The 27,806-nt window shown below is 41.6% G+C and overlaps 1 protein-coding gene across 1 annotated transcript in view; it reads left to right on the forward strand.

Moving 5' to 3' along the window:
* The window catches only part of ZNHIT6 (zinc finger HIT-type containing 6), a 60,819-nt gene extending 37,344 nt beyond the window's left edge, over nucleotides 1-23,475 (forward strand). The window contains exons 9-10 of the mRNA XM_073357182.2: nucleotides 13,863-13,987; nucleotides 20,843-23,475. Of these exons, the coding sequence (XP_073213283.2) occupies nucleotides 13,863-13,987; nucleotides 20,843-20,928 (211 nt within the window). The 3' untranslated portion in view covers nucleotides 20,929-23,475. The remainder of the gene's footprint in view (nucleotides 1-13,862; nucleotides 13,988-20,842) is intronic.
* Nucleotides 23,476-27,806: the final 4,331 nt, after the last annotated feature.

Below are 27,806 nucleotides of genomic sequence, written 5' to 3' on the forward strand. Positions count from 1 at the left end.
GCAGTTTGCAGTCCACACGATCAAACTCTTTCAAGTAATGTTTTACAAAACCGTACAGAATGTACTAAAATCAAAATACACTGCATCTCCAGCATTCCCTTTTTTCTTCCCATTTTTTGGTAACTAACTGTCCATGACTTTTGCCGGGGGGGGGGGGGGAAGTAATTTAGTAGTATAGAAAATGACAACGTCTGAGCTATTTTTGAGATATCAGTTTAATTGACCCTTCTGAAGTATTAGCTGACCTGCTTTCTTCCTCATGCTTTTTCTTTTCAGAGACTTCCCTTTAGCCCCTCTAGCTAGCATTAGCTCATTTTTCTGCCCGTATCTTTTCTATGCTAGCCTTAACTGACTCAGAATCTTCTTGTTTGATTACCTCCCCATCTTACTATTTAAAGTACCGTTATTTTTTAACAGCAGTTCCTTGTGAGGCCACATGGGTAATTATTTTTATAAGATGTTTCTGTCTTCTGCATCTTAATTGTAATGTATTGTGAAACTCCAAGTGCCTTTCATGTGGGTGGTTTTTAATATTTCCTCCCATTATGCCTTACTAAATTGCTTATGTTCCCAACTTTTTTTTTTTTTTCTGAAATTTAATTCCTTTGTACTGCTGCATTCTGTTAATCTGACTGTATTGAATCCAGGCAGCTGGCATTCACTAGTTCCAACCTCATCCCCTTTTCCCCCACTCCCAAGGGTTTTCATGTTTTCTGCCACCCTCCCATAAGTGACAAGTGAATCCAGAATGGTTTGTCCTTTGGTTGGAGATTTTGGATTATGATTATGCATCCCAAACTCCTCTTTTTCACAAGTTACCCCTCACTTTCTGTCAGAGGAATCATTGCAGCAGACAAACTGTCTGCTTTTAATGCTTTGCCATTTTTCTATGGTTCTCTTTAGACAAGTTTTACTCTGCTCAGCTCTGAGCCATTGCCTCATTCTCAAGAAGTGACAAGGACAACCTTTGTCCTTCTGCGGTGGCTTAGTTCCACTCTTATTTTCTTGCATAATGACAGGTTTCAGAGTAGCAGCCATGTTAGTCTGTATCCGCAAAAAGAACAGGAGTACTTGTGGCACCTTAGAGACTAACACATTTATTTGAACATAAGCTTTCGTGAGCTACAGCATCCGATAAAGTGAGCTGTAGCTCACAAAAGCTTATGCTCAGATCAGTGTGTTAGTCTCTAAGGTGCCACAAGTACCCCTTTTCTTATTTTTCTTAGTATCTTTTCTTCCCATTCACTGTTAGCTAGTATCTGTAGACTAACAATGTAAAGCTTATCTATGTTGAGTATTTAAATATCACTAGTAATTTAGTTAATAAGTAGATTGTAGGGGGTTAGTGGTGGTTCCTCCTTCCCTGGGTCATTGGAAGGCCACTCTGCCTCACTATGTCACTAGGCATTGCCCAAAGTCAGGGAATCAGCAGAGCATTGAACAGCTTATGGCTCTGGCCTGCAGTCTAGGCAGAGCAGCAAATAATCAGGGGCTCTTGCCCATGATCTGGGAAGAGCAGCACAAGTCTGAACCTTGGCCCTCAGTTAGGGCAGGACAGACAAGTTCAGTGAGCCCAGACCTTCAGTCAGGGCGGAGCAGTGAATAGTGTAGGACTCTGGCCTGTACTCAGAACAGAGCAGCAAAGGGGTCGGTGTCCTGGCTCCAGTGGATGGCCGACAAACGCAGGCCTCTTGGCCTAGAGTGGGGGTGGGATGGCAGGGGATAGAGGGGTCCAGGCCCACCTGACTCCACTGGGCTCCAGCCCAGGGCCCTAACAGTGGCAGAGTGTTCCGCCACTGGGTCAACGGGGAATCCAGCCACAACACACTAACCAGATCTGCAGCAACAATGCAGCCAGATTGGGGTCAGCAGTCCCTGGGCTACTTCCTACCATTCCCTTGAGGTGTACCTGGATCCATGGGGATCCTCCGTTTCCTCAGAGTAGAAGGCCCGTGACTCCTCAGTGCCTGGGTCAGTGGGCAGCTCCAGCAGTTCTGGCCCATCCTCGGTTCAGCAGTACTCCGCTACAGTTTCCCAGCCCGGGAGTGAGCAAGAGGTGCCTGTCTTCTTTGGCGGCTGCAGTCCAGCTGAGCTCCAGGACCCTCCCTTTATACTTCCTGTTCCACCTCCTGACTTCCGATGGGATGGGCAAGCATGGCCTTGCCCAGCCCACCTGAGTTCAGAGTGTGGACCCTCCCTGTCTAGCTCAGTGGGAGGCCACTGCACCTCACTACATATCTCTTTTCCACTGGGTCTTGCTTCACTCTTGCCTCAATCATTCCATTTTATTGTAACAGTTGGAATATTATTTTACTTTTTTTCTATCACTTCTGATTCCAACTGTACTTTGATTTCCATAGTCAAAGGCTTGTTTATATCCCACAAAAGAGAGGAGATATGGCTTGCTGTAACTGTGTCTTCAGCAGGATCTATATTATTTTCTGAAAGTGATCTCTGGCTGAAATGATCACTACAGAGTCTGAATAACTTAATCTGATTTTAAAGAAAAGGTGTGATGCTATTCCTTATGTACACTAGGACTTTTTCCCTGAAATTTCCCATCATTGCTGTAGTGGGAATGCTAGTGTACATGGGGAGCTGGCAACCACCAAGTTGTCTACACCTGTACTTAGGAGGGATAGGTGACATAATGGTTAAAATGCCAGAGCTGGACTACACTCTCAACAGTATTAGCACAGGCAGAACTGTACATGTGTTAACAGCAAGGGGGAAAACTTAGAGAGAGACTAGTGTAGATACAGCCTAAAAACTCTCACAGAGCAAAGGTTCATAGATCTGTAATAAAATAAACTACTGAATTAAAGGTGATGTCAGCATATTTTTAAATATTAGTGTAAATTACATTTTCATTTGTAAACTTAGTTGTCTTGAACTTGCTTTCTCTTTTCAAAAAGTATTGTTCAATTCAAAAACAGTTTTATGTATTTATTGTGTTAAAGTAAAGTTTATGGGGAAGGGGTGTTAATCAAAAGCTAGTTTCATGGTGGGAGTGTTCCTTCTAAAGATTTACTTTTTTCCCAGTTCTTCAAAGTTCAGATCAATATTCTTAAAATTTGCACATTTCAAATTGTGACAGAACTTGTAAACACAAAGCTAAAGAATTTTATGTAGTTTAAAGGAAAAATGTATTCACAATCCAAAAATAAATTTTCCTCTCTCATCTAATTCAGAAGTGTATTTCACTACTTCCATGTTCACCAAATCATAACCACACGAAGGGTTTATTCACCACTTAGGAATGAAAGTCCATCTGTTAGTTATTATCTTTGCTGTGCTACAGCACTTCAGAATGAGTGCTTAGGAGAGACCTTGTAAGTGCTCTCTTTGAGGAAAATGTAGGCATCCAGAAAAGTTTAAAACTGTAGTCTTTTGTTAGGAAAATTGCATTTACTTCCTAGAAGTTATTGGGAGTTTGCCTGAGTAAGGATTGTAAGATGGGGTCCAAAATTGATGGCATGAGACACTTTGTGTCTTAATTACACTAATACCTTTATGTTTCCATTTAGGGAAGCTTGATCTCAACAAAATATTATGGGGGGAGAGGGCTTTGCTTCAGGACTACCATCTTAAAATCTGGGTAATGATCCTATGTGATGGTTAGTGCAAGAACATTTTTAAAAGTGTGAACTATTTGCATTCTGTTTATTTTTGTAAATGTTATGATTTCTCTATCAAAGATTGTTTCCTATATGACAGTTTTCTGTCCTACGACTAGAGTTTTATGGGTTCCAGAAATCGCATGAGAATTTAAGTTTTATCTTTAAACTCAGAGTGCAACACAAAATCAGGGTTCCTGTGGATGACGTAGGGGAAGACCTGATCTTAGCAGGGAGTTTCCTGTTGTTTGAACCAGTGCACAGTTATACCATTGAGATGATAGCTGTAGGCTCCAATAGAGGGGGTCTTATTGCAATAGAATAAACTAATGTAATGTTACTGTCTATAGAAGGAGGTTTAGGAGGTTGGATATTTTTGTCTTCCTGAGAGATGGAAGAGTGGTTGCAGGGTGCAAAACTGCAGATTCTTCTTTGAGTGATAGCCCACTGTGGGTGAGCATGCACTCCATGCAACTGAATTTTTTTTACTAGTAGTGTCCCCTGGTCTGCTCCTGCGCGTCTTCATGTTCTGAACAGAGGGCATCAGAGGAGTGTCGCTGGGTATGCACCCCCATCCCCTTTTGGGGTTGTGATACCACCACGGTTACAGTCTGTCTGACTATCCCTGGGCTGAGAGCAACACAGCCCAATGGCTGGAGTCAGTATGGCTGCCATGGGGATCAGGGCTGTGTGGCCTAATGGCCAAAGTCAGTGTAGCTGCTCTTGTGTTCAGGGCAGCGCAACCTAGTAGCCAGAGTTTATACAGCTGTCCTTGGGGATCAGGACTGTGCAGCTTAATAGCTGGTCCTTGGGAGCTCTGGTTCCCGCAGTCAGATACTGGAGCCTTCACGAAGTGTCCTCCCTCCTCTGTGGTCAGCCTAGAATGAGTTTGCCTGCTCCCTTTTATACTGAGGCAGCAGTTGGAGCATACCCAGCATGGTTTGCGAGGTGGGACTTTTGCTGCCCAGAGTGTGGGGTTAACCCTTTCTTGCCTAGTATGCAAACCTTGTCACAAGGAGGCACAGACCAACTACCTCTCCAGTTCCTTTCTGCTGTTCTACCCCTCATTGTCCATAGCTTCACTAACCTTCCTGCTTCTAATCTAGGAGTGTGCTTTTTCTGTAAATAGTGTACCCTTTATATAGTTACAGTAGTTTTACTAGTAGGTAGATAGTGTTTTGCTGTCTGGGGGTTTTCCCCCTCTTTTACCCCACCACCATTTGGTTCTTAGTATGCCTAAGATTCCAGGGCTTCATATCCTGCATGGCCTGCCCCTGGATCATCCCAGTGAGTGACCCCATTGATTTGGGATTATATTGCTTTGGAGAATCCCACATTCCCTCCAAATGCAATATTTGTTGTTCCTTTCCACCCTGAATCCAGCAATCCCATGAATTCCAGCTCTGAAGACACTTGATGGAGCGGTCTATGAAAGCCCAGTCCAACCCTGGGTCAGCTGATCTTCACACACACACCCTGTACGTCAGCTGGAGGTACATGTTAACACCCCTGCTGGCCAGACATGCCCTAGCTTTGGACTGTCAGAGACCAGGCCCAAGGGCTCTTAATAAGCAATGTCAGGAGGGTAAGGAGAAACACCCTCAGAAGAAGCAGGAGAAATCTTCTCCCAAGGGTTCTAAGATGACGACTGCCTTCCCTGCACCCTCCAAATCGAGTGAGACTCTGCACCCTGGTACGGATGTGTCAGGGGCTCACAGAGAGTATGGATCTGAACCGCCAAGAGCTGTCCCAAAACTGTTGGTCATGGAAGGGGAAGGACACCAACTCTGGCACCAGCAAGAGAAAGAAAGGAAGGATTACCAGCTGCACCAATGGTACAGGAAGAAATACTTGATAGTGGACATTCACTTCCCAACCTAATTCAGCACCATCTGCCTGACCAAAAGGCAGAAGCCCTTCCCATTACCCACCCATCAGACCCTGGTTGCTATTCTTGAGTAACTGGCTCCATATTCCAGCCCAGTCACTGATACTGGTGGAACCAGTGGTCTCTAGGTAGATATCCATACCATCATTGCCCCATTCTACAGTATTGTCCACCAGCTGAGCTATCACAAGGCATACAGTGCCAACAACTATGCCAGTGGAATCTGGATATTCATACTCCTGTGATGAGCTAGAGGCTGAGATAGCAGCTCTGAGGCTATCCATTGCTACTCAGCAATTCCTGCCAATTTCAAGACCTCCTGAGGAGCATTGGGGAGTCACTCCAGATTCCCCTGGAGGAAGTCCAGGACTCCACTCACAAGTGTTGGATATTTTCCAGACTACAGTCCCTATTAAGGTAGCACTTCTGATCAATGAAGCTATACTGGAGTCAGTCCAGACAGTCTGGCATACCCCAGCCACTTGTGCCCCCACCCTTAAAAGGTGTACCATCTAAGGGGGTTGAATATTTGTTTTCACACACACCCCAAATCTCAGGTAGTTCAGACTGTCACTGAATGCATCAGACTGAGACAGCCTAATTCTGTTCCTCCCAACAAGGATGCCAAAAGATTAGACCTCTTCGGAAGAAAGTTTCTCCTCCACTAGCCTACAGTTTTGGATTACAAATTATCAGGCATTTATTTCTAAATACAACATTATTAATTACAACAAATTGTCTGAGTTTACCAATAAAACTTCCACAGAAACTCAAACCACAATTTCAAGACATCATTGACAAGGATCAGCTGACAGCCAGGTCAGCCTCCAAGCTTCAGTTGATGTCTTGAACATAGATCTGTGCTGACTTCAGTTTTCATGATACGGGTTTCATAACTCCAATCCTCTGGGTTTCCCAAAGAGGTTCAAGCTAGTGTGGAGACCTCCCCTTCAAAGGCAACAATCTGTTTAGTGAAAAAATTGATGTCTTTGCACACCATTATGGACTCCCATGCAATCCTCTTCTCCTTGGGTATTTACACTCTAGCACCTTGGAGAAGGTACTCCAAACCAACCCCAAGTAAGCAATGCCCTGTTCCTTAGCCTTTTTACCATCACAGAGCACATGAGCCCCCAGGAAATGCCAGTGTGTGCAGCGCAGCAGAAAGAATGCCATGCTTTCATCCTCTCCCAGTCACAGCTTCCTGCCAAGAGATCATTTTGATGGGACCCTCTGAAAGATGCCAGCCATAAGAACATAAGAATGGCCATAGGGGTTCAGACCAGTGGTCCATCTAGCCCAGTAGCCTGTCTTCCGACAGTGGCCAGTGCCAGATGTTTCAAAGAGAATGAGTGGAAAAGGGCAATTATCCCCTGTCGTCCAGTCCCAGCATCTGGCAGTCAGAGGCTTATGGATACCAGGAAAATGGGGTTGCGTCCTTGACAATCTTGGCTAATAGCCATTGATGGACTGATCCTCCATGAACTTATCTAATTCTTTTTTGAACCCCATTATAGTTTTCACCTTCACAATATCCCCTAGCTACAAGTTCCACAGGTTAACACTGCATTATGTGAGGAAGTACTTCCCTTTGTTTGTTTTAAACCTGTTGCCTGTTATCATTGGGTGACCCCTGGTTCTTCTCTTATGTGAAGGGGCAAATAACATTTCTTTATTACTTTCTCCACACCTTTCATGATTTTATACACCACAATCTTCTCCGCCCTCTGATGTCTCTTTTTCAAGCTGAATAGTCCCAGTCTTTTTAAACTGTCTTCATATGGAAGCTGATCACAACCTCTATCATTTTTGTTGCCTTTCTCTGTACCTTTTCCATTTCTAATATATCTTTTCTTGGAATGACCAAAACTGCAAAAATATTCAAGGTGTGGGCATACCATGAATTTACATATTGTCATTATGATATTTACTGCCTTATTATCAATGCCTTTCTTAATGGTTCCTAACGTTCTGTTAGCTGCTTTTTTTTTTTTTTTTTTTACTGCCACTGTACATTGCACAGATGTTTTCAGAGAACTAGCCACAATGACTCAAGATCTCTCTCTCGAGTGGTAATAGCTAATTTAAACTCCATCATTTTGTATGGATAGTTGGAATTATGTTTCCAGTGTGCATTACTTTGCATTATCAACGTTGAATTTCATCTGCCATTTTGTTGCCCATTCACCGTGTTTAGTGAGATCTCTTTGTAATTCTTCACAGTCAGCTTTGGCCATAACTATCTTGAGTAATTTTGTATCATCTGCAAACTTTGCCACCTCACTGTTCACCCCTTTGTCTTGACCATTTATGAATATGTTGAACATCACTGGTCCCAGTACAGATCCCTGGAGGACCTGCTATTTACCTCTCTCCATTCTGAAACCTGATTATTTATTCCTACCCTTTGTTTCCTGTCTTTAACCAGTTACTGATCCATAAGAGGACTTCCCCTCTTATCCCATGACTGCTGGTACTGAAGTTAAACTTACCAGCCTGTAATTGCCCGAATCATCTCTGGAGCCTTTTTAAAAAAATCTGGCATCACATTAGCTATCCTCCAGTCCTCTGATACAGAAGCTGATTTAAATGATAAGTTACATACCACAATTAGTAGGAACTCAAATATGAAATTGAAGAACTTCAGAACTCTTGGACATCCAAAACCACCTCTACTGACACGTCAGTCTGGAATGGTTCCTCAGATTTGTCACCTAAAAAGAATGGCTGAAGTGTGGGAATCTCTCTCTCATCCTCTGTAGTGAAGACTGCTGCAAAGAATTCATTTAACTTCTCCACAATAGCCTTGTCTTCCTTGAGTATTTCCTACCGTGACAACTCACTGCTCATGAATTGGTTACTTGGAGAGGTACACTCAACAGTCCTCTCCCTACTCAGCCTCCTTCGATCCTTAGGACTTGAAGTAAACCTAGAAAAGTCCTATTCAAATTCTAGAGTTCATTTGGAGCAACTCTGGACTTGATTTCAGCCAGATCATACTTACTTGAGGACAGATTTCACACGAGGAGGGACCTCCTTGCTCAGTTTCAGCTGAACCCTCAGATGACAATTTGATCCTGCCTGCTCCTCTGAGGCCACATGACCTGCACCTATGTGACCTCCTTCTCAAGGCTTCATCTCTGGTGCCTTCAGGTGTGGTTATAGACTGCCTGTGCTCTGAGCAAGTCTGGATGAACAAATCTCAATTCCCTCACAGTGTCCTGACATCATTCACTTGGTGGGGGACAAAGAAGCTAGGTTTGTAGAGGGTCCCTTCATTTTCTCCCACCAAAGAGACTGTTTTCAGCCGCCTTCCGACTGAGCTGGGGCGTTCACCCAGGCAATCATGTGGCTCAAGATTCATGATCCCAACAAGAGTCCAGATTGCACCTCACTCTCCTCAAATTGTGAACAGTACGTGATGATACCTATAAAATACTCCTTCCTTCTGTCCAACCCCAGCACATTCGGGTCCTGTTGGACAATAGGACCACAGTTTATTACATAAGCAAGCTGGGAGACTCATTAGAGGAGACACTGCTAGTGAAAAACTTTCCAGTATCAGGCACATGGAACACATGTGTACACCCAGTGAAATACCTATAGGAACCACACATCTTGAAGAATTCCAGTCACTTTAGGGTAAGTGTCACAGTTCTCAACAGTGGTGACAGACATTATTAAGAAATATAAGACCACAAAAATACATGTCACTCCTGTGACACATTTCCTGTCCTAAAAAGGTGACACACACAAGGCTAGGACATGAATAACAAATTGAGTTGAAGGATAATATGGGGCCTCATGCACCATATCTTGTGACATTTTTCCAAGTGCCCCTGTTTTAGGTTGGTTTTAAAGCTGCTGATCTGTGATTTGGGGGGGGGGGGTTGGTTGGCTGGTTTTTTGCCCTTACCAAAATGGCTACTATCTACCATTGTCCCAGCAGAGCTGAAACTACAAGCATCCCCCGCCAAGTTGGCAGCCATCTGCCTACATCCTTTACCAGGTGTTAGTGAAGCTGTACTCAGTGGGACAGAATCCAAGCTTCCCTCAGCTTATTCACCATGTGAAATCTGGGCAGAAGATGGGGGGGACAGTGCAATGTGCGGGGCAAAGAATGACCCAGGGTGCAGAGTCATCATCTTAGCATATGCGCAACCTGCCTCAGGTGGCATGTGACCAGGAATTATTACCAAATTTGGTCTGCTGGTTGGATCATTAGCTTCCCTGGCACAGGCCGGGTGCTGACGGGGAGTACGACATGAACGCTGAACCATGCCCCACAGGGTGGGGAATAAGGGCAGGGAATCGGAGAGGTGTGTAGGAGAAGTCGGGAATATATGGAAGTGAATGCAATGGGTGGCCAGGACAATGAAAGGAGAGCTGGTAGAGAATGTAGGATGGAATTGGGGGTGTCTGTGGAGACAGGGGAACGTGATGAGATAGGCAGGGAGATTGAATACAGTGCCAGATAATGAAGCCTTGTTTACAGCAGCAGGCTTTAACCTGAAATAGTACTAAACGTTGTTTGTTCCTGTCTACACATGCAGTTCAGCAGTGTTCCATACCAGTTCAGATGCACCTATTGCTGACATTTGTTGTCAGTAGGGCTGTCAAGCGATTAAAAAAATTAAACATGATTAATCGCACCGTTAAACAACAGAATACCATTTATTTAAATATTTTTGGATATTTTCTACATTTTCAAATATATTGATTTCAATTACAACACAGAATACAAAGTGTACAGTGCTCACTTTATATTTATTTTTGATTACAAGTATTTGCACTGTAAAAAATCAAAAGAAATAGTATTTTTCAGTTCACCTAATAAAAGTACAGTAGTGCAATGTCTTTATCATGAAAGTTGAACTTACAAATATAGAATTATGTACAAAAAAAACTAAATTCAAAAACAAAACAATGTAAAATTTTAGAGCCTGCAAGTCCACACAGTCTGTCTTCTTGTTCAGCCCATCACTCAGACAAACAAGTTTGTTTACATTTGCAGGAGATAATGCTGCTCACTTCTTGTTTACAATGCCACCTTAAAGTGAGAATGGCACTGTTGTAGCTGGCATCACAAGATATTTATGTGCCAGATATGCTAAAGATTCATATGTCCCTTTGCACTTCAACCACCATTCCAGAGGACATGCATCCATGCTGGTGATGGGTTCTGCTCGATAACAATCCAAAGCAGTGCGGACCGACGCATGTTCATTTTCATCTTCTGAGTCAGAGCCGCCAACAGAAGATTAATTTTTCTTTTTTGGTGGTTCGGGTTCTGTAGTTTCCGCATCGGATTGTTGCTCTTTTAAGACTTCTGAAAGCATGCTCCACACCTTGTCCCTCTCAGATTTTGGAAGGCACTTCAAATTCTTAAACCTTGGGTTGAGTGCTTATAGCTATCTTTAGAAATCTCACATTGGTACCTTCTTTGTGTTTTGTGAAATCTGCCGTGAAAGCGTTCTTAAAATGAACAACATGTGCTGGGTCATCATCCGAGACTGCTGTAACATGAAATATATGGCAGAATGTGGGTAAAACAATTCTCCCCCAAGGAGTTCAGTCACAAATTTAATTAATGCATTTTTTTTTTAACGAGCGTTATCAGCATGGAAACATGTCCTCTGGAATGGTGGCTGAAGCGTGAAAGGGCATACGAACGTTTAGCATATCTGGCACATAAATACCGTATATACTCGTTCATAAGCCTAATTTTTTAGTAAAAAAGGGAAACATCAGAGAAGGGGCTCGGCTTATGAACGGGTATAGAGAGGGAGAGGTGGGATGCAGCCCCTCCTCCCAACAGAGGGAGCAAGGAGAGGCAGCACAGCCAGCAGAGCCAGAAGGGAAGAGGCAGGGCCAGAGTCTCTCTGCTTCTGGCCACGCTGCTCTCCCCCCAGCCTCCCAAGCCGCTGCAGCTCCGGGGCTGGCAGGCTGCGGCTGCCCCGCCCACCGGAGCACGCTACAGCCACGCCGCCCGGCTTCCGGAGCAGCTACGGCCTGGCCAGAGACATCCTCCCCTGTCCCTCCCCAGCTAAGGTGGGAAGGGATGGGATGGGGAGAGTGTGGGGGTCCCAGGCTAGGGGTAGGGGGTGGTCACAGGGGTTATTCCCCTGGCCTCCAGCTTCTCTCCCCGCCAAAAAAATTTCCCCACCAGTTGCTGTCCTGGCCTGTCAGGGTAAGCAGCTGGCGCGCCGGGACACTTTGTTTACTTAGGTTTACCTCTGTGCCTGTGGACGCTCAAGGTAAACAAACCATCTTGGCCCTCCAGCGGCTTATCCTGGTGGCCCAGGAGCCAAAGTTTGCCGATCCCTGAATTATAGGGTCGGCTTCTGAATTTTCCATTTTTACTTATCCGTCTTGGTGGGGGGTTGGCTTATAGACTAACCGGTTTATGATCAAGTATATATGGTACCTTGCAATGCCAGCTACAAAAGTGCCATGCAAATACTTTAAAAAAATCAAACTGTGGTTCAGTGATCTAACACTTTAATAATTTACTATCATAAAATAGTTTAAAGTACAAAGGTTTTATGCTATGCCAAACTGGACGCTAAAGCTGTTTTGTCTAAAACATGAGAGAATGGAAAGTGTATTGTGGCATGTGAATTACTGTAGCCTCTTTGAGGTAAATGTTTGCTTAACCAGAAAAGAATGTGTTGAGGGCCTTGCCAAAGGAAAGGTATTGCTGTACTTTAAATGCAAAGTACTGTAAGTAAACCAGTAAATGTTTTTCTGTTCGTGTGTTTTAATCCACAAGTTATGAATGCATTCATTGAATAAGAATTGTAATATATTGTTATCCTTTTTAAAGGGTTTAAGTAAGAACAGGTCATAATTACTTTGGGTCAAGAGAAACATGAAACCAAATACTGTATTTTCATGATGGTTGAAGTTTAATATATATGAGAGAAAGAAAAAAAATCTATTGCTTACATGAAGTTTCCTTCAAAGCCAGAAAACTCAATTCCTAGCTTACCTTCAGTATTTCTTTTGTCTGGTGGTTTCTGTGATGTACTGTTCTTAATCACGCATTACTGTAAATAGTAAAGTGTGTCAATAACTCCTCTCATCCATGCCATGTGGTTATTGGCAAAGAACAGCTACACAGCATGTTTAAAAAAAAAAAAAAAAAAAAAAACACTGCGTGAAGAGCAATTTAAGGGAAATGTCCCCCTTGTACATAAAATTTATTTTTGTATTGAAACTTTATTTGCCTTTAACTGATTCAGTATCTTAGTAGTAATTTAATAATCCTAATTTCAGTTTCAAAACAGGAGTCAGGTCACTCAGATCACATTGTAATAATATCTGAGCATCTGTTAGATGTTGCAGTTATGTTAAGTATTAGAAACAGGGTTTGCATTGTAGAAGACTTCTGAAAATTCTTTCCCCTCAACACCACCATCCAGCTTTTTTTGGTTTTGAGGTTTATAAAGACCGGAGAGAATATGGTAGTTTTCGGATGTAATTGTAGGGAATATGCTCAGTTTACTTTTTATTACTGTGGCATAACTTATGTTACGTAAAGCTGATGTCAGTACTGGCTCCAAATATATCCTTCCTAGAGGGTGAAAAGGCTTCCTTATATGGAAAAGGCCTGCTGATCCAAGTCATGTGACCCTGGCAGAACACACAAATAAGTGGAGCTTTCTGCTGGGAGCTGTATTTGCAGCTGATGCTGTGAGGCGAGGTTTTGGCTGAGGGGTAAATGGAAAGATTATGCCATTTTTTAAAATATGATTCACATAATGGGGATCATACATTGTGTAAATTGTTTCCAAGCAATTTTACCTCTACAAGATAGCTGTAAATGCCTCCAGTATAAATTTGTTCTAACAGTTTCAGCCTATATGATCTTTTTTCTACCTGTCTAATAAGCTATTGACAATTTAAAAGCAAGTATGTTAAACTAATATTCAATATTAAGCATGTAAATTAAACTTTTTAATATTAGAACCTTAAAGCATGAAAAATTATGATTACATCTGTTTATTTACTTAGCATACTATAAATGGCAACCAGTTCAGGAAAACAAATTGAGCACTGAATTTTTTTTTATTTAATTCAAAATCAGTTTTTGGTCCTCTTAGTTCAGTCTTCAGAGAAACTTACATTTCACTCATTCCTATATTTTTAGGATAAAGTGTTAAACTTTAAAATGTTTGTTTGATTTAGATGGATAGTAACATTGGCTTGTAATTAAAATGGTTTCCAGTTGAAAATTAGTCTTACCAAGATGATTTACAACTAATGATTATGTTCATTTCTGGAAATTAAGAAAATGCATATTACATCCTTGATGCTATAAAAGTTGAAATAAACTTTGCAATTATTTTTTTAAGCTATGATGAACTGCATACCAGTAAAAGCCTTCTAGACAATTTGAAAGACAAGGTAGTAATTGAGTACCCAACATTACTTGTGGTACTGAAAAAACTCAAGAATGATATGGGAGTTCTTGGCCAAGGTAAGCATAAATTGATTTCCTGTTATGCTACACTTAGATATTTTAGCTGAATAAACAATAATTAAGGATACATCCTTTATTAGTCTCAGGAATGTATAGTATGTTTTTGTATTTGCCTCTAAATTTAAAATATTGCTAGAAAAAATCTTTTTCAGATTTTGTGAATGCTCTGCTTTAATTCTTTTAGGTAGATGGCTTAAATTTTATGCTTACTCAGTTTACTAGTTTTTAGTACATCTTATGTAGCGTAACCACAGCAATAAAATAATCTTTTTGGACTTTTTTGTAGTCTTATTTATTACATTTCATGGGTAGCAAAGCTGTGCAACACTTGTTGGTGTTAAGGACACAATTTATGCGTAATTTCCCAGTGTAATTTTTGCTCACATTGGACAATTAATTGACATTACAAGTTCAAATGGCTATCATTTAATTCAGAAGATGGAGTTTCAGTGGGCTTAAAAGAGTTACTTTATCTTTCCAAAAGTAAAGGAAATTTTCATTTTTATTTTTTAATTTTCACTGCAAAATTGTTGTTCTACTCCACTCCAAATGGCCACATCTTAACTAGTCACCCTTCTTCCAAAAGGTGCTCATCATCTCATTTTCAGTCATGCTGATGACAAGTGAGGCACAGGCATTTTGTCTTCTGCTCTACAAGAAACACAGGAAAGTGTTATCTAAAGATGCCAGTACAGAAACTTGGGTTGCCTGTTTGAATCCTAGAAGGTTGAAGTTGCCATCTGGTTGAGAGGAACTTGCTCCCTCTTTATACTGCTGATTTAAAAATAAGTTACTGTGCAACAAAGGAAAAGTATAAAATGGATCCAGAAAGACCGCAAACGCACAAAAAACATAGAGAACAAGGAAGGTGCTGGTGTTGGGGATCTAACTAGAAGAAACACAATGGGTAACAACAACATGTGCTTCCTAACTGGTGCATCAACACAAACAGCTGGGCTCTAGAGTAAGTAGCAATATAAGAGCATAATGACAGTTATGAGTAGCAGCCGTGTTAGTCTGTATCCGTAAAAAGAAAAGGAGTACTTGTGGCACCTTAGAGACTAACAAATTTATTAGAGCATAAGCTTTCGTGAGCTACAGCTCACTTCATCAGATGCATACGTTCCCTTCCTGCTGTTCTTGTAAAGTGCTGGAAATGGCCCACCTTGATTATCACTACAAAAGGTCCCGTCCCCCGCCCTGTCCCCCGCTCTCCTGCTGGTAATAGCTTACCTTACCTGATCACTCTTGTTACAGTCTGTATGGTAACACCCATTGTTTCATGTTCTTTGTGTATATAAATCTTCCCATGGTATTTTCCACTGTATGCATCCAATAAAGTGAGCTGTAGCTCACGAAAGCTCATGCTCTAATAAATTTGTTAGTCTCTAAGGTGCCACAAGTATTCCTTTTCTTTTTACGAATATAAGAGCATGTAGGTGATCTGGAAGATCAGGAATGTCAGCATTAGGAACTGAGTATTCAAACGCTGTACCAAAGGAAGCTCCAACAATCCAGTCTGTAATATTGACAAAGCTCTGTGGAGAAACTCCCAAATAGGTTTGCAGCAGAACTTTCCTGGCAAAGACTTAATCATGGCTCTATGTCAGGGGTGGGCAAACTGTGGCCCAAGGGCCGCATCCAGCCCTTCAGACATTTTAATCTGGCCCTCTATCTCCTACCGGGGAGCACGCTCCAGGGCTTCCTCCGCTCCAGCCAGGGAGCAGGGTCGGGGGCTTGCCCCACTCTGTGCGTGCCGTGGCTCCATGCAGTTCCCAGAAGCAGCGGCATGTTCCCCCTCAGGCTCCTACATGTAGGAGCAGCCAGGGAGCTCCACACTCTGCCCCCGCCCCAAGAGCCGCCACCACAGCTTCCATTGGCTGGGAGCTGCAGGGGTGGTACCTGCACAGAGCCGCCTGGCCATACTCCACATAGGAGCCAGAGGGGGGCCATACTGCTGCTTGCAGGTGCTGTTTGAGATAAGTGCCACCTGGAGCCTGCCCTCCTGCACCCCAACCCCCTGCCCCAGCCCTGATCCCCCTCCCGCCCTCCGAAACCCTCAGTCCCAGCCTGGAGCACCCTCCTGGACCCCAAACCTCATCACCAGCTCCACCCCAGAGCCCGTACCCCCAACCGGAGCCCTCACCCCCCTGCACCCAAACACCCAATTTTGTGAGCATTCACGGCCCGCCATACAATTTCCATATCCAGATGTGGCCCTCGGACCAAAAAGTTTGCCCACCCCTACTCTATCTAGATTCAGAATTGGACTGGAGAAAACACTGACTTGTATGCCATAGGAAACAGTCCTGCAGTAGCTGTGGAGAATGGTATAGCCTTATTGATGGATTAGTGATTGATTAATATTGATTGATTATTGATTAATCTCTTAGACCACAGTGATCAATAAAGGTTTGGTCTCTTGAGGGATACAACATCAGGAATATTACTATCCGTATCATTAGAATAAGGGACCCTAGAAGCACATGAGAAGCGATTTTCAAGTTATCACAAGTCCCTTTATTAACAAATCCACTAAGCAGATAAACAGTCCCGCAAATGTTGAAATATAATAGTGGATAGAATGTGCAAAGTGCTTAACCGTAAGAGTGGTGTCACTCACATCTCAGCTGCAGCTGGGGGACCTTGGAGTATCCGTCTTTATCTTGCCCTGCATCGTCATTGTCACCTGTGGCTCTCATCCTGACCGCCCTCTGCATACCCTTTCCCCCTACTCCCCAGCACACAGGCTGGACAACACCTTTTTTTCCTGAGTCATGCTTATACCTGCTAAGGCTCGTATATAAGGGTTCCAGCCCCTTTTTCTTCAGTGGGGTGTGAAAGTATAGATAATTTAGGGATGCCCCATCTCTCATTGGCTATATCCTTAGTTCCCCTTGTTCTCATTAACACATATGTAAATGAGTTACCCTAACAACTTGAGGTTATCACAGAATACCCAAAAATGTTACTGTCAGGCATCTTGTCGTATTAACTGGTACATAGCAATATATTTGCCAGTCGATTGCTGAATAGTTTCCAGAACATCAGCACTTAATCCATTTTTTACCATAATTATTAATCTTTACTAGTAGGGGGTTATCTTTGGGTCAACCTGTTTCAGGCCCAAGGCCTTGTGTGACTAAGTATTTTACAGGCCTGAGACTTGAAAGCCCTGTGTGACAATATTAATTAATACTTCTATTTCACCTCTATATCCTAAATATACTTGATATCTTTTATTCTTGGCTGCAGTAGGTTAGCCATCTAACTTCCATGACTTTTAACCACTGTTCTCTCTGGATTATAATGAATGATCCTACTAGATTACCCTCACTTAAAGAAAGGAGTGGGTTCCTTTCCAGCTGACCTTGAGAGCTTCTGGTAAACGACAGAAAATCTAACTTCTCCTGAGAAGTAAGGCACCACATCAGAGGGTGAGACTGAAGTCTTTGTCTTGCAACTACATTCACTCCAGGAGGAAAAGCAGACACATTACACTTACTGGAACATTTCCATTCAGCGATAAACTTTTGTCTTCATTTTATGCAGTTTGGCTTGAGCTGAGCCCTTCCCTGTTGAGCAGGACCCCCATATTGTAATAACTGATATGAGAGAATTTGTTTTAAAATTGATTGGAAAACCAAGTCTGAATAGTGTTGATGTCATTAAACATATTATTTCCTGATGAGCTATTATGGCAACTGCCTTTGAGCTTATTATCCAAATAAAGTATTGAATGAATTTCTAACCTTTGTAGTGCTACTGCTTCTCTGACTGGTTGGTTCCATGAGAACTCCGAGCAGAGGATGGACCAAAGGGAAGAGAAAACTGATGTTGGCCAGAAATCTGAGGAAATGTTGAGGAATGTGTTAGAGATGTGCAAATAAATGTCTTCAAGACAGTGACCATCTATTGCAGGCTTTGTTCAAAAAGCAGCTCTCTTAAAAAGCTTATATTCAGTGAATGTAGACACCCATTTCTGGTTTAGTAAACCATGAATTTGCTTAATCTTTTTATGGCTGTTAATATAACGCCACGGGTTTCTATAAAAATTCAGGAATGCAGTCCCCCTACCGTGAGGAGCTTACAAACATGATTAGACATAGCATAGCAAAAGATTTTATACAGGGTAAAGGAAAATGCTGTTTTTACCTTTGCACATCTTATTAGTTAACATGTCTTTTTCAATTTGTTTTTTAATAATGAACTTAAGCCATGTGCTCAGTTTGGGCTGTATGGCCCGCAGGGCCTACTCTGTGCATACTAAAGGACTTATCCCCTTATATCCAAGCCCCTCCTCACCTGGTGGGTAGAAGGGGGAGGTTTGGAAAAATACCACCCTAGCACTTGTTCTAATTTAAATGTAAAAAAATCAGTGTTTGATTCAAATAGTCACATTTTTAAAAGGAATATATATAATTTTGGTGTTTTGAAGAATCCTGAAACTGCCCAGAAGGTGGAGTTATGCTTGAAGGAAATTATCATAACTTTTGAAGCCAACTACATTGTTCAATTATTAAGACTTTTTAAAAGCAGAGTTCACTGCTTAAGATATCCAGGTGCAATCTTTTTTGTAATGGACTGAAAATCTATTGAAGGTTCAAAATAAGATGGAAGAAAAGGTATAAAATAAAGTGACGAGTGATCCCATAAACAGTTGAGACTCTTCAGGTTGTTTATCTATCTATCTATCTATCTATAGAAACCTAAAGAATTAATATGTCCCCAAATATACACAATAAGGAGTAATCCATTCAAAGATTATTAACCGAAAGTCTCTTTAGTTCCTGTTCATTATCACCAGTACCGTAACAATCATAGCCTTCATTAAACAGAGTCTTATAATGGGAAGTGTTGGGTAACCTTAATAGGTAATGCTACCAACCCCACCCTTAATAAACAATATGCTGTTTTTAACTGAGTGAAAACAATGTGCACTGTCCATTGAAGTAGTAGTACTTGTAACAAAGCAGAAATAAACTACTATTCAAACGTTAAGCCACTGAGCATCTTTGAGTCAGAAGTTTCTCTGACTATTTTCTATAATGTTGTGATGCTTGACTTGCTTAAAGAAAAAATACAGGTACTCTTCTGTCAACACACGAGGTCAGTCATGGGTCAAGTTCATAAGGAATTACAGACATTTTGTCAAGACTTAGAGGCAGAAACAGTCCTCACTTTGTGCATTAACTCAGTACATAGCTGGCATATAAATCTTAATTGATTATACACTAGATTTAATGTAGACAAAATGTGACCTCTAATGTTTCTGGGTGAAATGCTTCTGTTTTCTTGACCAAATTCCATTGAAAATGTACAGGTGCACACTATGTTCCATGTATTATCTGTGCTTGCCAGCTGCAGAACTTATCTTGACAACATAATAATGATGCTCCATTAGCTCCCTCTTGTAATATTTCATTATTAAAGAGCAGCTGACACCATATGTCCAGAAAACCTATTTGAATTCATCACTGATCAGACACTGAAAATACCAATGCGGGAAGGGGAGGTTGGTGTGTGTCTGTATCATAGCCTTACTTTGCTCTAGCTGTACTTTATATTTAGGTTTGGCAGAATTTGATTTTTTTTTTTTTATTTTGCTGGATAATATTTTTAAGCGTTTTCATTTTGTATTGATTTTAAATGTTCACAGTTGTGAGAAATTATGGGGGATCAGGCAATAGTAGTGGGTCAGATATCTATTTAATGACAATAGATGCTGAGACTCAAGAAGTTAAATCTTTATAACAGGTAAAACATCACGTCAAAATATACAAAGTAAATATTCTTAAGCTCTAATAATGTCAAGCATTTTTCTTACTTTCCCTATCTAACTTTTGATTATTATGGAGGAAAATACTGTTCTTTGTGTGCACCATGATCTAGAAGTTTGACAATAAAAAGCAAATCCTTCCAAGACTATTTATATTGCTTATATGGTGGTGCTGCAAACTGCTGGCATCTGGTGACCTCACCTTGGGATGGTAGGAGCATAGGTGCTGGAACTAGGAGAACTGGGGGTGCTGCCACACCTCCGGGCTTGAATTGGTTTCCATCGTATACAAGGTTTACATTTTCATTCAATGGCTCTCCGTACCCCGACTATAAAAATTGTTCCAGCATCCCAGAGTAGGAGTCAGTACCTGCTGATTCAGGAAATAAATATGAGGGTGAAGGCCAGATTGGAAAATGTGTGCTGCATAATGTGATGTCATTAAGACAGTATAGGTCTGTCCTAAAGCTCTGGGCATTCTGAACCCATAACATCATCTTCTTTGGCTCTGAGGATTCTGCAGCCTTGCCACATCTTTAGGATTGAAACGTATAAACACAACACATTACGTGCATCATGTCTTAATTTTCCAACAGGAAACTAGCATGTCTCAAGAGTTCCCTCTCTTAATCAAAACACAAACAAAACTGCAAATAATTGATACTGCATTTCTTTTGGGTTATAAGTATGTATAACTTGGGTTATAAGTATAAGCAACCAAGAAAGTAGTATTTCAAAACAAATCAGCTGAGGGAACGAGCCAAACTTCAGTGGATGGAGAAGAAAAGTCACCTGGATGCAAATGCACTGTGCCTTTATTGCTAAAGGTAAAGAAATCCATAAGCACTGTTGCTCTGTCCCGCAATAGTGAGATTCATCTTGATGCCACCAGTTTGTGTTCATAATCTCACTGTGAAATGGCCATTCTCAAGAAAATAATCGCTGTTATTGGAAGGCAGAAATATAACGTGTTCTTTCTAGAACACCCATTCTCTACCATGAGCAAATAGATGACAAACAAACAACAGTGCTGTAACTAATGGTCTCCTCTTTTTTTTTTATGCCCCCCTCAGATGCTAGTGAATCCACTGAGGACCTGGACAGTGACAGTTCATCCCTCTCATCTGAGGAAGAAGGGGAAATACGGGACAGTTCCTGAAAAATCTGTTTTGACAGAAGAGGGTGTGGTTAGCTTTTTTTTTTTTTCCCCTTCATTAAATTTATTGTGGCAGTTTTGTTTTAAGAGCAACATTTTCAAAACTGGATGCCTAACTTTAGGGTAAATCCTAGCCATACATTTTCCATAAATCAGTGTAATAATACATATTTCAAAGGTACATTCAGCTTGTTCAGTAATCTCGGGCATCTAGCTTTTATCTGAACAACCCAGCTCCATATTTCTCAAACAGAGCTTAAAAATCTGTCCATTTACTTAGGTGCCTAACTTTAGCCTCCTGTTATTTTTAATAAAATCTTGAGCTAAATGTTTTTCTAGTTGAATTTACTTTTTACAGTATTTCTTTGCCGTGCTGAGCCTCTATAGACGGGGTCATAATTTCTTGTTGACTTTAATGTTCATTTCATAACAATGTGTGTGTTTAGTGCAGTAAATTTAGCTTTTCATATTTAGGTGCATTGTGCAGGATCCAGTGAGGACATTTTTTTCTGGCTAGAGTAGTAGTGAACTTTTGAATTGTTAGCATGATGTTGTTTTAAATCAGCATAAGCTCGAAAATCAGTAGAACTGAATAAATTCATTAACTGCAGGTAATGCTACTACATTCATGACTTATAAATATTTCTTATTTTGTGTACCTTTGTATTGTGATTTCATCTGTTGAAATCAGACATTGTAAATATTTCCTAGTTTTAATGGAATATCTTCTCAGATTTATCTCTAATTTAAAATAAAAACATGAATCTCTATGCAGCATCTTTCAACACATCATCTGCTGACAAAGAACATTTGCTGTAAAACTCTAGAGTAGACTTTGATTATCCCATAGTACACATCCATGTCATGAGTCACTTCATACTTGTCAGCCTGTTTTTGGGTTAGATCCCATGTCTATGGTATTTGCTATAGTGGGACTGCACACACAGCCTGGGGCAGTAAAGCTCCAATACACCTACCTGGCACTATTAGTCTCAAATCATTGAGGTCCAACATAGCATAGGGGATCTGCACATGCAGGGCTGCTTACAAACAAGTCCTGATCTTGCAATATACTTTTCATGTAAGTTCTCAACTCAGCATCGTTAAATCCCTTACCCGCCTTCTAGTTTAAGATGACCCAAGTGATAGGAACTTGGAAAGCCAGTCCTTGACTATTAGCACATAGTGGCCGCAATTCAGATTGAGCGCTCATGTCAGGCACTCCCAAACATACACAGAAAAACAGTTCCTGCAGAGGACATAAAGTCCAACTAGACAGGAAAACAGCAGCACAGAGAAGTGAAAGGACTTGTCCAAGATCACATAGTGGTTCCATGGCACAGCCAAGGAGAGAACTCAGGTCTACTGACTCCCACTCCCTTGTCCTATTTCACTGACCCATTGTGGTAGTCCCACTAGCTTCTTAACCATCATGCTTCTCTCAGAAGACTTTGGTAGCTCTGTCTGTGCAAGATGGTCACTGTTAACCTGTGCCTGATATCCCTCGAACCCTGATCAATTTTTCCACCAATTTTCATGGGTCTACAGTATGCTTTCATCACCTCCTAGGAATCAAATAGTCATCAAATGCACCATTCATTGGGCCATCCAGTTAATCAAGTGTTGGCGAGAGAGTTGATGCCTGGTTAGCACTGGACAGTTGTAGAATACATGCCATTGTTTCTGACAATAACACCACATCTCCTTTCCCCAGCCGCCCTTCCACTCACTATACCAACCCCCATCACCCTGGCTCCCTAACCACTTTTGATGGATGGCAGGGAATCCAAACTGCAGTATCCAAAGAAGTTGGAATTAGGAAAGAAACCACAGCAAGTCACATCTCTAACTCTTTTCTGTTCCCTGGGTTCTTGGTAAATTCAAACAACCAAACTTCTCCCTGTCTGGTGACAGCATCCTGTGCCCTACTTTATTTTTACAATTCATAGTAATAAAGAAAAATAACACAAGAAGACCAGCTAATCTTTTACCCACTTTTACAAGGACCTTTGTCCATGGTTATAAATACTTTCATGTTACTTTCACTTCAAATGAAATAGTAGGTCTTTCATAATCTCTGATTGCTGCATTCAGGCTCAGTAGCCACAAGTTACTGGAAACAAGTCTTGCACCTGTTTGCATAAATATGCATGAGCAATAAACCTCTCATTTTAACGAAACAGTGTAACTGCCAAAGCATATTTGATAGAAAATTAGTTTCATCTGCAGAAAATAGTGGGATTCTTGTTCTTAAGATTCATGGGATACAGTGGAAATTAGAATTCTACAGATATTAACAAACCGGGCACTTCATCTGTGTATGATTAATATTTGGCTGAGGCACATGGTTTTGTAATAGATACAATTTGCATTACTCTTCTAAACGCTTGCTGTTTTTCATTAATTGTGCAGAAATGGCTCGCCCTTATTTTTACACCAGTCCAGTTTAAGCTCTTTTGTCACAGGCGAACACAACCCTGATTTGTTTTTAAATGTAAACGCTGTTAAATCTGCCTTTCAGATTGAAAGTATTCATTGCTTTAAAATGATAAAATAAACATAACTGGGCATAATTCTTTTGGTTGTAGTTAGAAATAAAATTCATCAGAGCAAAGCTGCAAACCATCACCCAGGCTTTTGCCATATAGATAAAATTAAATCTTAATTTTTAACAGATGCATTTAGCATTGTTTTCCAGATTGCCTTCAATCGCTTTCACCTTTGTTGGCAAAATGGTGCTACCAATTTGAACAATGGGGATGACTCCCAATTTCCTCCATGACTAGTTTAAATACAGTTTTTTAATTTCACCAATATTTGATAAATGTTTATTTTAAGGCAAATGCTTAACACAATGAAAGAGTGGGTTACTGATGATGCCTGAGTAGCTCAGTTTTATACCCATCGTGGTCAAGGACAAAGATATAACAAGCTCTTCCTAGGAGGCAGTGAAGCTAAGTGATGGGATTGGGTCTTCCCTATTACAGAACTGTGTTCTGTTCCCAGCTTGTGTGACCTGTATTTGGGATAAGAGGCATTGTTTAATAATGAGAGAGTTATAAAGAGTACAGACTCATCAGCATAAAAAGTGAGTCTAGAATTCATATTGTCTTGATTCCTAGTTATTGTCATTTGTATTTCTCTGCTCCAGGAGTTATCCCATTCCCAGACAGTGCGAAGAGGGGAGGCTGCTGCCCATGTGCTGCCACCAAAGGGGTAGATGAGGTTCTGAGGTCATGTGCTGGGTCTGTGGGGATTGTTGCAGGGGAGTGCAAACCAGTCTCTCCTAATACAGTACTGTAGTATGTTTGTACTAGAGAATTCTTAATATGATCGAGTGATGTGACTTTTATCAAACATACTCTAGGACTTTGGAAAGAATAAAAAAATTAAAAAGCCTGATCATGTATCAAATGGTCTGTATGCACTGTAGGTGAAATTCATCTCTGTGCAGAGGGCCAGCACAAATTCTATGCAACACTTAGGCCAGGGCTACACTGTGGGGGGTTCGAACTAAGATACGCAACTTCTGCTACGCTATTCACGTAGCAGAAGTTGAAGTATCTTAGTTCGAGTTACCTGTCCGTCCTCACAGTGGCGAGTCAACTGCGGCAGCTCCCCTGTTGACTCCTCTTACTCCTCCTGCCAAGGTGGAGTACAGGCGTCGATTCGGGGATCGATTTATCGCGCCTAGACAAGATCCGATAGATCAATCACTACCCGCCGAGCCAGTGGGTAGTGAAGATGTACCCTTAGTCCGTTAGGTGGGACTTAAGCTGTGCATAGTCCTGCGCTGGCTCTATATGTTTTACATGAAGGTATTTATCATCAAGGGCCTGATCTTTAAGGATGCTGCCTTTCCGCCACTGAAGTCTGTAGGCGTTGAGTATGCTCAGCACCTTGCAACTTGGGGCCCCCAAAGAGTAAATGTACAGCTGTGACAATGTTACTCCGTTCAAGCTGTTTGCTCACAAACATTGCATTCTGTCTTTAAATTCCAAACAATTTCCCTGAAAACACTTACCAAACAAAAAAAAAAAAAAAACACCATACACCATGAATTTGTGTTTGTGTCGTTGCTATGGAATTTTAGTTCAACTGGATGCAGATGCAGATTCTGTTAATAAGGAAAAAAATGAACTGTGTGCTCCAGTGAACAAAGATTACCCTATGTTTGTATTAGAATGTTGCTATGGTAGTGCATATGGTTTTGTTTGATAGAAATTTGCCGTGAAATGGAAGGAAATCATGTATGCAGGACAAACAAAAAAGAAATTGCAGCAAAGAAAGTTCAGTATAAATACTGAAAGTGAAAGGGCTGTCATAGATGATATATTAAATCCAGGAAAACATCACATAGATAATGTAGACTTTTTCCTGCCAGCCTTTTTATAATTTGGTAATAGAACTGCACTCCCACTGTGTCACAGGCCTGTATGACTGATGGACAATGGAATAGTTTCTAATGATGTTTTTTCTTGTTATAGCTCATTTCCCATAATAACTCTATTGATCGTAATAGTTTTTGTTATGGAAGCAAAGCTCCGTTGGCTAAACTTACTTTTACCACTCTATTAATTAAACCTGCTGAAAAGCCCATTACATTAGGATAGACTGGAAGGACTTTTCTCCAGGTTTAATTAACATGGTGATAAAAAGATCAGAAGCCACTGCAGCCTTTCCTATACCAGGGCTCCCATTGGTTTAGTGAGATTATATATATAACTTTTGGTAAACTACTCTAGTGGAGGCACAGCCCAAGTGATATTATCCCCTCACTCCTCAGTGTATTACTTTCAGGTCAGGATGGATGCATGTTGGCTGGTGGTGTGGGATAGCTTGCACTGAGATTTCATGTACTGTATCTGTACTGTGGATAAAATTAGTTGTCAGCCAGGTTTGTCAATCCAGCTTCTCTAACACTCGGTGTTTCCTTTTTCACCATCTAAGAGAAGAAAAGTTCCTCCACAACATATATCTCGCATTTCGCTCTGCACAGTATTCCCAATGATCTCACAATGAGATGATATTGAGACAGACGTGCACAGTGTGTGAGGGAGAGAGTGTAAATGGAGTTTTTAATTAATAGTGGTGTCTGCAGCTGGTTGCACTCACCCTGCACTGAACAGGGAAGAGTTAACTCTATATTGTGGGCTGAGGAATCCAGGCCCCTTCCTCCCTACTAGGCATGCTCCAAGTACAGCAGTAGTATAAAAGGGAGCTACGCAGCTCAGTCTGGGCTGACAGCCGAGGAGGAAGAACGCTCGCCGCAGGCTCCCACCTGGGAAGTGCCAAAGGCTCCAACATCAGGAACAAGGAATGCTGAAGTCCAGGCAGAGACTCAGATGCTGGTGGAGGTTCAGGAGAACCCAGGGCTGACCGGATCCATCTGCAACAAAGTGTTTGGAAACCACAGAGGCACCCAAAGTATGACTATAAGAGATACAGTCGGAAGTAGTCCGGGGGGCCCTCAGCTGCCCAGCCGAGAATAGTCAGCGTATTGCGGTCAGGATCCCCGTCACTGACAGGGCCCTGAGTTGAGACCCAATGGCGTAGGGAGGACCCGGGTTCTCCTTCCCTGACCATCACCTTCCGCTAGGTGGCGACCTGAGTTCCTGACTCCGGCCATTGGGCCTTACAGCCCTGAGAGTGAGGGCAACTCCACAGGCTCTGACTACTAGGTCTCGAGGCCCTGAGGCCAAGAGCAGTCCGACAGACTTATTCATGGGACAGGGTCCCCCCACCCGTCACAGTGTCACTGAGTCGCATGCAGGCAGTAAGTGTTCTCCAATGGCACATCAATCACACCAGTGTCTGACTGACTGTAAAGCTGTTTCCAGCTTGCTTTTTGTATCTTTAGTTAAATGAATATCTTTGCCACAAAGCTGTATTCCAAATAGTTTAAACCACTTCTAAAGCAGGATGGAATATGGCTTCTTATTTGTTGACATTAACAGTATCCATATAGAAGCTCAAAAGATGGCGACACTACAGTACTAGATCACCTGCCTTCTGAATAATCCAGGAAAAGGTATTTGCTGCCAGCTACTGTTGACTGTAGGAATTTTTTCTGGGATGTAGATGCTTTTTCTGAGATCTTTTCACATTTTCCTGTTTAAAGTGCTCATTCTGCTCAAACTTCCATTCTCCATATAAAAGTTAATGGGCTTTACATGGAGGATCTAGGCATAATCGTCTCTTCACCCCACCAGGACAAAGAGCAGATCCTCCTGCAGCTTCCTGGCTACAGTTGTGGCTCCTGCCTGATACGGCCCCTCTTAAAGGGGGTGTTGGATAGTGGATTTGGCAGACTCACTGTTAGCACCTTGGCAGCTATCCAAACTCCCCTCTGCACTACTGCAAAAATTCCATGTAGTAATGCTCTGTGGTGTGCGGGGATGTAAAATTCCCCCTCCTGGGTTCTGTGACCTTGTATGTACTCTTTGCAGAAGCATGTTAGTTCTACTGCTTTCAGGCCACATGATTCCATGCAAAGAGGAAACAGAATTTGCCCCTGGTTGGGCATTTAGTTTTTTCAGATTATTTGCTTGAATTTTTTGTACCATTGCATGTTCAATAAAAATTCCATTTTTGTGGATCTTCTGAAACTTCTACCCAATGGGCTTTCTCAATATTCACAATCTTGTTACATGTATCCACATTTGCACATGCCTCTTGCCTCCAAAATTCATCTTGTGCTGCCCTGTTATCTCACCTTGGTAAGATTTTTATTCCAAAAGAAAAGGAAATTAATGTAGTGGAAAGAGAAATAACTTTGTATTCAGTTAACTTGTTGAATCCAAGCAGAGTCTATTTCTCAAGATTATTTTGCTCTTACTAAACTTCCATTACTTATTTGAAACTTTCAGTGGCCTTTTCCT

This window comes from Lepidochelys kempii, chromosome 8, assembly GCF_965140285.1.
Source record: "Lepidochelys kempii isolate rLepKem1 chromosome 8, rLepKem1.hap1, whole genome shotgun sequence".
In the NCBI taxonomy this organism is placed as follows: domain Eukaryota; kingdom Metazoa; phylum Chordata; order Testudines; family Cheloniidae; genus Lepidochelys; species Lepidochelys kempii.